Below are 10300 nucleotides of genomic sequence, written 5' to 3'. Positions count from 1 at the left end.
TTTGATTTTGATTACAGGCAAGTGCAGAAACTAAAAAAAAAGTGCTGCTGGCAACTCAGCGGAACAGTTCCCACTCTTCTGTGCAGTGCAGGCCCCCAAATGAGAGCTCCTGGTGGGAGAAGAGTGCTCAAGGCTCTCCCAGTCCTCCTGCCTCAGGACTGCCTGGGCTGTGATAAGCTACAGCTGCTGCTCCAGGGCCTGTGTGTGCATGAACCATTTGCCTTTATTGCTACCTGCCCCCAGTAGGTGGGACACTAAAAAGGGCATCCCTGCCATTTCCTAGCTTGATATCACCAGTCTGTGCTGCAGCTCAGTGTTGGAATGGACCTGTCTGCAGTGTGGAACAACAGCTTGGAGCCTACTGAAAGGAAATCAGCTCATAAAAATAACTAAATAGGGGGTTTCATTGGAGGTCAAAGGCCACAGCTCAACAGGAGCCTTCTGAAAGCACCTGATGAAAGGTGAATTAGGATAGAATGAGGTGCACAGCTTATCATCTGTGCAGCCCTGCAAATCACTACTGCCTGCCCTTCACCTGGGCTGCAAGGCAGCTGCTGCTGTGTGCTGCAGAGCTACTCACCGCTTTCCACCAGGTCCCTGGGGAATGGAGCCCACAGTTCTCACTGAATTCTAAGCAGCAGGAGTCTGGCACCCGGGTTGTGTTGTACACTTCGAACCAGTCCGTGTAGTTGGAGACTCCACAGCATCTGAACTGGAAAAAGATGAACCGAGGTGATACCGTAAGCGTGATCCATCACTGTCTCTTCTAACTTTGCTTCCTGGAGCCTGACACTCAGTGCATTTTGATCATATCAGCAGAGGCTTTACATTTTAAAGGAATACAGTACTTCCTCAGCTTTACTCAAAACAGACCCCCTTCTCCACTCTTTTTTATTAAGTTTAAAGATGGCCTTGTATGCAGCTAATGTTGATGCAAGAAGGAAAGACTCCTATTTGCACTGGGAAGATACTGCAGGAGCTGAAACTGGACAACCTCAGACAAGTACTGAGATTGAGTTATTGACTGACCAGAATTTTAACAGTTGTTTGCAGCTTGTCAAGAAAAAAGATACAGGTACAGCACCCAAGAGATGTGATCTCTATAGCACACTACTTCTGGGATCATGATTGGAGTAAACAAGGCAAATTTCTCACTAAGCTATTAATTACTAATCACCTTTGAAAGTCTTTGCCTATCAGCAAAAGGTGCATTTCCTCCTGTTCTCTCTGTGGTGCAGGTCTTTAATGTCATCATCTGATGATGCTCTAACAGTTGTGCCTTAAGTGTCTGCCTACAACGATACAGTGTGTGCAGATATCACAACACTGCTAAATCAGAAGGTCTGTTTGACTTTGGTAGCGGGATGAAAGGTACAGAAACACACAGTGGTAGAGGGAATGGCTCTGTGGCCATCTTCCCCTTGGGAACTGGTATATTCCTGTGATAGGAAATAAGCTGGGACTCATTATCATATAGATGTATACACCATCTGTCGCCCTTATGCAAAAGTATGAATTTGTTGGGATTTAGATGCTTCAGCACCAATGAGTGAACAAGACAACACTGGGCTGCAGAACTGCTCTCTGCTATTCACAGTACCTCACACTTTTTTGGGGCTATGCCAGCCACCTACCTAGTCCCAAAATTACCTGCCAAGATCTTATTTTTTTAAATGTGAGTTTAGATAAGCCTGAAGGGTGTTTTTAGCATCCCTGTAGAGACCACTTCTCTTGTTTCTGAGAGACTCATAATCATGCAGACATCTGCATCACCAGGCCCAAAGACCTAACCGAGATCCTGATGTTTACACTGGCTTGAGGGAGAGTTTTCCTTTGTTATATAATAGTTGTAGAGTTCAGGCTGTAGTAGAGTTGTAGTGTTCAGCTCTTGTTGCACACACAAAATGTGCCACTCTACACCCATAGAGGGCAGAGGTGTCACATGCTGCCTCATGCATCTTATGATGCTTCAAGCACTCAGAAAGTACTCCTTGATAGAGACATTTCAGTGCTCACAGCAGTTTTTCTTCTGTCAAGGAAAAGTCAGAAAACTTTCCTGCACTAACATCTATCCTTCCAAGTTTCTGCTCCGAATTTTGATTTGGTCTGTGGCAGGACTCAATCCTCCACTTGCAATTGTTGATTTTTAAGATTACAGGCTTCATTTTCTACAAACTGACATGAAACTAGAAAAAAAGTTTGTGCCTTTCTTTTTTTCCTTTATGCTCCTGCACAGAAAACAGGAGGTCCATGTGTAACAGGTCCCAAAAGTGAGTAGGAGCAGCCTGAAATACATGGCATACATTTGAGGAAGGCTGGTTTATTTGGAAATCTAACAAGAAGAAGGTCTTGCAGGCTGTCATCATTAGAGTCAGGAGGCAGCTCTTTGATAGACAGCGAGAAGTGACAGCTTGTAAACAGCAAGCCTTAAAAATGTGGCTCATCTGTGATGTAGAGTGTGCAGCGGTAAGGGCTGAGACATTTGAGTGATGTTCTGGCCAAACACAAGTGACACAAGTTTGCATAAATCAGAACTAGACTCCTTCTTCTCATAATAATGCATGGCTGAAGGTGTCAGTCTGACAGACTAAGGAGATGAAGATGAAGCCCCGGTTTTGTAGCCAAGTGCTCACTAACAGGTTGAGGACAGCTGCTCCTATGAAGCCTATGAAGCAGGAGCTGGTTAGGCCATGAGCTAGGATTGGGACTCCAAGGAATAAAATTCCTGGTAAGCCACAAGGTGAGAATAGGAAGCAATGCAGTCGCAAAGACGAGCTGCAGTTGGACACTGCCTGCCCACACAGATTCTCTGTACAAGAGCATAGCAGACACAGCAATGGGCTAAGAGAAGTTCAAGGTAAAAATAACGGACATAACACAGGATCAATGGCCTTGGGACTGGAAGAAATAATGTCTGTAACTATAACTGGAAGAAGTATCTTTGGAAGACAAAGGAGGGATGAGCAATGGGATTAAGCAGGGGATGATCCATAGCCCTAATCAAGAGGAGGTGATGAATACAGCAGAGTTCTAACACCACAGGGACCTGAGAGTGCAGAAGCAAGGGGGGGAGCACTGCTCAGTGAGGCCAAGTCCTGTCACTGGCATCCATAGGGAGCAGGGGCATTGATCCATGGTCAAAGATGCAGGAATGAGGAAACAAGCAGCAACAGTATTGAATGGATCACCACTTCAGATCCAGCAAAGGGGTCCACTAGAAGCCAGAAAGGCAGATAAGCTGAGAGCTCAATAAACTCAGAGACTTCACTATGGATGTCCAAGCAGGAAAGAGAGAGTGCAGGAGTGATTTTGGATCATGTGACAAGCAACTGATTTATCCCAGGTTGATGCAGCCAAACAGTAAGCAGCAGTTGAGGGAGATCAGGGACCATTAGAAGAAAGGGGAATATGGAGGATTTTTTTTTTTGAGTCCTTTTAGATTCGAGAGCAATGTTATCTTGAAAACTGGCAATGTTTCTAAGCAGGGATAGTTGGAGACAGGCCTACACCTGGAGGCTGGAGAAAGCTCAGGGCACATGAAGGACAACGTCTGTCACCAGCAGTTTGTTGTAGTCATTTCTACCACAAAGGTTGATGTTCTGCCAATGCCAGGCATGAAAGCATTGAAGTCTCGATTCTTACTACAACCACATTCATTTTTTGGTCACATTTACACTCCTGTCTTGTTCTCTTCACAAGTTAAGTGATAAAATTACACAAGTTTGCCTAATGGCTTACTTCTGTTCCTACTTTCAACATTTACATTTTTTTAGAAATAATTACAAACTAACAGTGCTTATTTTGGAGTACCCAGACTAACACATTTTAAAAGGGAGTAATCTATTAAAAACGTTTCCATCTCAGTGCAACAGTGCAATTCCTGAAAAGGAGTTGGACGCTTGTACATATTTTACATTATTCCCAATATTGAAGGCTAAGTAGGCCTTATGTTCTTTGCCAAATTCCTGCAGACTCAGTCAGGCTGGGATAGGGTTTGTGAAAATAAACAGATACTCAATCCTTGTTGCAGACAGTTTTTTAGCAAAGCCTTGTTTTCTGGTTTTGAGAATGGGGCAAAGAACTAGAGACAGAGTAGGGGGCCTCCTATACACCTTTTTCCACCAACACTGTAAAAACTGATGAATAATATAGTTTTGTTCTAAAAATCATGCTTAATGGGTGGTGGTTTCCAGTAGTAATTCTGAAGTACGGTTTGATCTAATCGAATCAATGACTGAGAATAGGGAGATGGGTCAAATTTCTTCTCAGTTACAGTGGTCTAAACAGACATGAGAAGGCATTACACAGCAGCAAAAGTGAGCTGAATTTGCTCACTTTGGTGAAGCTAATAGGTTTTCTGCATGCCTCTCGAATTACTGCCCGCTTAGTTAAAAGTAGAAGTGCTCAAATATTGATCACAAAGATGTTGGGGATGAAGCAACATTTTAAAAATTAATGCCTGTTTCTCAGTTTCTAATGATCTCCACCTGTGACTTTAACTAGTCCTGGTGGGTAAGGAGTTTAATGCAATTCAGGGCAACTTACCTCCTAAACTATCAGAATTTTAGTCATGTTTGAAAATCACTTTGTAAGCTTTCATAGTCTTCAGTCACAACACACAGAATTCATCTGCTTGTGTTTCTGATCCTTTTAAGGTTTGAAATGCTATTGAGAAAGGCTGAGAGTTTGGTTAGCTGAAGGTATTAAAAAGAAATCAATAGAATGTTCTGATTTGAAACAGCTCCCTGACCTAGAGGCTTACTAGGACTGCAAAATGAGTCCAGTGCCTTCCCTCTCAAACACTTTGCAGGCTTGCAGCTTAACCCAATTCCTTTATCAGTAACGTGAGCAGCTCAGGCATCAGCCAAAACTGCAACTTCCTCTTAAAAGACAGGAAGGGAAAAACTCTCTTTTCCCTTTGTTTCCAGTTTCTTGAAAATGGTAGGCTTCCGTTAAAAAGAGGAAAACCATTTCTCAAGGCACAAAGGCTTTGGAAAAGAAAACCTTCCTCAAAAGGTGATCAGGCCTTTCACACTTAGACAATCACCACTCACAAGTCACTGTGTGCACTGGGCATCCACACTCCCTGTCAAAACTCCCCACTGATTTGTGACTGGCTAGTCCCACAAAAGTCAAATGCCATCTAAATGTGGTTCCTTGGAAAAACTTTTTCCTCCTTTTTTCAGCCAAAGCTGACATACACAATAGAACCTAATGAATGCAGGATGGGGATGGTCTCCAGCTTAAATCTTGAGAGGAATTAAGAACTATGCCAGAGTGTGAAAGCTACTGCTTTAACCACTGCTCAGGCTCTGAAAAATACTTTTACAAAGAAAGGAATGCAAATGCAGAGGGGACAAGGGCTCATTATGATTTCTGTTACTGTCATGTTTTTTACATGGCCCTTTTTTTTTGTGAGAATGCTGCTTTCCATCCACATACAGACACAGCCCATGGCTCAGCCAATGACTGATGTCTCCCATCAGGAAAAACTCTGTCCTATATGTAAATATGGTAGCTCTGCTGTGACTTTTGTTGAGAGCCTTAGGAGACAGAATGCAAATAGCAAGCCTGGGCTGGGATTTCCCTTGCAGAAAATCCCCTGCATCACCCTAATCCTCCAAACAGTGATTACATTCTACTGATTAGGGATGTAAGAGATAATGATTATTACACAGAAACCCCCCAAGTTGGCATTTCAATAGGTCCATTCAACTGCAAAGTGTTTTACATAATTAACCATGATGAGATTGTCTTTGCTGCACCTCTGCAATAGTCTATTCCCACATAGTTTTGAAAGATACATGTGAGAACCAATTATGCAGAGTGGCAAAAATGGATCTGTGGGAGCTCTTTGCTGTTCTCCTCAGTGCCCAGCATGGGGAGCACAATGACTTTGTGGTACTGCCAAACTGGCACATGGTAATTTCACAGTGGCCATGAGAGAATTATGTCCCCTGGCTGCACACAGCCCATGGAGTGGCATTTTCTTGTCATCTTCTGAGCTCCGAGGAGTTAGCTAACATGATTTTCATCTGAAACTTATAAGGCACTCTTTAAACTATAATGGGTTTCAAGACCAAAAGAATTACCAGGACAAATGACCGTGATCTGCAGCACTACACAAACCACAGACTATTGAGTCCTGCCTCAAACCCAAGCTGGTCACTGAACCTGACCATTTCCTTTAAGCAAAAAGCCAGGTCTTATTCTTTAGAGAAAAAGAATCTACTTTGCTGCTGTACAACAACATCCTGCCACCAGATCCATCTAACTTAGGTTTTTAGCTCTTGGATCAATTACAGAGCCCTTTTCTCTCACAACCCTTTTTCCTTCCTGCTCTCTTTTTAAGCACTGCAATCACATCACTACTTCATCTTTGCCTGATTATATAATGTGTTTCAAATTTCTCACCATAATGTCACTTTCCAAAATTTTTATTTTTACATCTTTTCTGAATCCAGTCAACTCATGAAGATTTTGAAAATGTGTGACTATATGAACTAGACATTACATATATTCTTACACCTATTTTACACAAAGGGGAGCAGAAATATGGTGTTTATATGTCATGAGACCTCCAAAAACTGCTTTTCCCCCCACCTTTGCTATATGCTTTTAAGACTTGGGGTGTCACTGAAAGCAGATTAATACTTACTACAAATATTTTAATACTAGTAGTTTTTACTACATTTTTACTACACATAATTAAGTTACTGTAAAAGAGTAAACTTTCTAATACTGTTGGATATAAGCAATTAGATTAAAAATATTATCTGTATTTTGCATGGCTTGCTCTCAAGCTAGCACCACCAAATGCATTTCTCATGTCAGTAACTGATGCCTTCTCATATTTGATGTATTGGAAAAAGGAAAAAGTATTGGAAGAGGAAATTATTAACAATATTGCAAGATGCTGAGGCCTTTTAAAGGTAACTGAAAGAACTTTTCATGTGCAGTTGTTGGGATGCAGGACTGAAATTGGCTTGTTTCCTGGACCTGAGCTGTGTGTCTTTCATACACAGGAGTGTTGTAGGCAACCTACTGCACTCAACACAGGTCCTGCAGACCCAAAGTTGCACAAGGAGTTTGGCCAATCAGTTCTTTTGTTCTGTTAGCAATCAAGGTTTTCATTTCTCAGATCATTTCTTAGCAGCCTGTTGCTTCTGTTACCTTGTATTGTCCATAAGAGGAGACTTGGGAGCACTGGGAGAGGTTACTGTCTTTGATCCATTTAAGACATCAGGCAAGACTAAACCCCTCCTATCTGTATCACACTTGCACCTCTGGAGGAGAAAATGAGAAGGCTATGCAAGATTTTTTGAGTAAAGCCAATTCAGTGCAAGTGCTTCTGCCTAAAGCAGGAAAAAAGCTGGAGCACTTTTCCACTCAAGAACAGAGAACATGAAATCACAAATATCACCCCCAGGAGAACTGACTGAACTGAATATGAAACAGGTACAGAGCTAATAAACCTGAACTATCAGTGATGGTGTTTTCTCAGACAAGGACAGAGGAGGAAGCCAGTTAAAATGTTCACCAGTCCTTAGCAGATGAACACTGGCAGAGAGCTGTCAGAGAATCCGGGCAAAGGAACAGCAGTGACAACACAGCAAAAAGCATTCCCAGTCCACCTGTGATGGAGGATGATTAAATTCTGCTGGGGAAAATGTATTGACTGTAGGAGGAGGTTACAAACACCATGCTCTATTTCCATTTTGACTCACTAGTGGGAACAAGAGTAGCAGTGAAAGGAGACGGGACAGAAATGAAGAAGTGGTTGAAGAGGTTTTTTGCTATTATGCTCTTCATCCCAACATAAACCACCTCTTTGACTTTAAAGAAAAGGTACAGCTTGTTTCCAGTCTGACCAGCTCCTTCACACTCCACATAGCACAGAGCTACATGATATTTAGGCATCAACTTAGTATAACCTTCTGAAAGGAAGATGATACTTCCTGTCAAAGAATAAATAAAAACTACTGCTTGTTACAAAAAGCAGAGAGTTTGGTTGCTAATGTGCTGACTGGGTGGGAGAGAGTGACTTGGGATTTGGAGGTTTAATTAGGTTCCCGCCCAGAACATGCTGTTACAGAACCCAGAAGGTAAAGAGGAAGAGGTAAAAGAGAGAGCTCAGACTTACATCTGTTTGAATGATGCTCCATGCATTAGTGAGGCCAATATTTCCATCTGTCCCATACAAGTGAAGTCCTTTCTTCAGATCCCGCTGAGCATACTTGTCAATCTAAAACCAACAAACAAAAGACACAGAACTCAAAATTTGCTGAGTACCACCTTTCAGAATCAAAAAGCATGGAGCATAGAGCTGTTGGGCAATAGTCCTGTACTGAAATGAATAAAAGTTTAACCAACATTTTGTAAATAACATGAGGAGTTCCTCTTCTGACCTCATGTTCCTGTTTCCTATCACAGAAACCTTTACTACCTCTTTTCCCTTCTCACATAACTAGCAAAGTAAGTATATTTAATTGGGACCAAGTGCATTAATGTGTACTCCTCCACAGTGGAAAACAGACAGACATGGTACATTCCCTAGTGATTGCCCCTCTGGAACTCATCATTCCAAAGGGGGGGGACTGTCTAAAATGATGTAACCAATGCTAATTTTGAGTTAACAGAGGCAGCAAAGGTATTCTGTTTCTGCCATGCACTTTGGCTTCACTTCTGATTTGTGCAGTCAGATTTGCTTTCTGACTGCAGCTGCAAAAAAAAGTGGATGCAAAGCATCTTGCACAATGTAAAAGAGGAATTTTCAACCCACTACATCCTAATTATTAAGGGAAAAATATAAAGTTACTCAACAGTATGACTCTACAAAAATACTCTGACCTCAAAAGCTCACCAAGTCCAGGAAGCCTCTGCTGTATGTGCAAAAGATTGTGCTTGATCTGTCCAGTTCTTTTGTTTCCTTCCTGAAAGTTTACCAGCATCATGTTGAGCCAGTAATAAAAAAGCTTTGAGGCAGTACAAGAAACAGCACAAGTTAAGATTAATTACAACTTAATCTCAGCACCTTAACTATCATGCAAGGCCTTTCTCATGGATGCCTTCCTTAAACAGTAGGTGCTGTGATCCCTCTGTAATTATCACGTAAGCTGCTTTTGGCTTTGCACAGAGATTATACACAGGCACTGGTACGTTAATTAGAAGAGAACACCAAAGCTGAAAGCTGTCATTAAATTTGGAATTAGTTGAGAAAATTACAGGCAATAAACTATAAAGTTATATGTACTGGGGATTCCTAGCATTCATTTAAGAATTAGACTGAACTGTGTTTCAGCTCTGCACTTACCCTCAGCTCCCTGTGTCTCAACTGGACCTGCTGTGATCTCCAGCAGTGCCATCAATTAGGGAAGGTTGTGATGCCAGTCTCAGAGAGGCCTGGAAATTTAGTTAATGTCCTACAGAGGCAGTGAGGTAAATTAATTGTTGAAAAACTAATTCTTATTCAGAAACTGACAGAGGTGAAGAGGAACAGGGTAACTAAGGGCAGGTGGGGACAGAAATCCAGCAAGGCAATCTGTTACCTTGAAGATGAAAGAGAAAGGTTTATTTTGAATATTAATTTATCTCACCTGAGACTATCTGCCCTGTAGAGTGAGAGAGCTACACACCAGCCTTAGGTTCATATCAGCACTAATACAGAACAAGGGAGAAAACAGCAATTCTTATCTGAAGGGTAAATGCCATGTTAAAAGGATGCAAAATGCAAAGTTTGCACTTCCTTACTCAAGTTTTGCTTTGCAATCTTGACATCCTATTTGAGATGGATACTAACATCATGATAATTTATTAACTTAACATTCACAGAAGATCAAGAGCAAAGTTTTGTTAGTCCATGTGTGCTTTAACATGGTCTCAAGAGATTGTGTCACCAAGCATTCCTGATCTTCCTTCTACCTGGAGAAGCCTCACTAGCAAGCGACTTGCTGAGGCTTCCTCATAAAATTAACCACTTTTCCTGCACAAAGAGTGCAAGGCCTTTATACTGGGAACACAGCTGGCATCAGATTTCCATATTTCAGAAACTGAGTAACCAGCAGAGCATTAGTCAAGAAAACAGGCACTATGTGACCAGTTCTCCCACTGTTATTTCACAAAGCCTCAACATCAAATCCTGCACACAGTATGACCCATCATTATTTGTTGTTTTAAAAATAAAGTGCCTGCTTGAATCTTGCTTGGAGGAGGATGTAATGTTTTTTAGAATCTCACACCACGCATGTGTCTCATTTCCTTATCTCTCATCTCTATGCAGGCTACAACTTTGAAAGAGGCA

At 41.8% G+C, this 10300-nt stretch overlaps 1 protein-coding gene across 6 annotated transcripts in view; it reads right to left on the bottom strand.

Annotated features, from left to right (window-relative positions):
- TSPAN4 (tetraspanin 4) overlaps nucleotides 1–10300 on the bottom strand; it is a 398612-nt gene that overhangs the window by 8946 nt on the left and 379366 nt on the right. For all 6 annotated transcript variants that reach the window (XM_031055730.1, XM_031055729.1, XM_031055727.1 and 3 more), the window contains 2 exons: nucleotides 8144–8245; nucleotides 581–712 (listed from right to left, as the gene is read on the bottom strand). In XM_031055730.1, the coding sequence (XP_030911590.1) occupies nucleotides 581–712; nucleotides 8144–8245 (234 nt within the window). The remainder of the gene's footprint in view (nucleotides 1–580; nucleotides 713–8143; nucleotides 8246–10300) is intronic.

This window comes from Geospiza fortis, unplaced genomic scaffold, assembly GCF_000277835.1.
Source record: "Geospiza fortis unplaced genomic scaffold, GeoFor_1.0 scaffold66, whole genome shotgun sequence".
Classification (NCBI taxonomy): domain Eukaryota; kingdom Metazoa; phylum Chordata; class Aves; order Passeriformes; family Thraupidae; genus Geospiza; species Geospiza fortis.
This window is presented reverse-complemented; position numbering and strand designations above follow the sequence as displayed.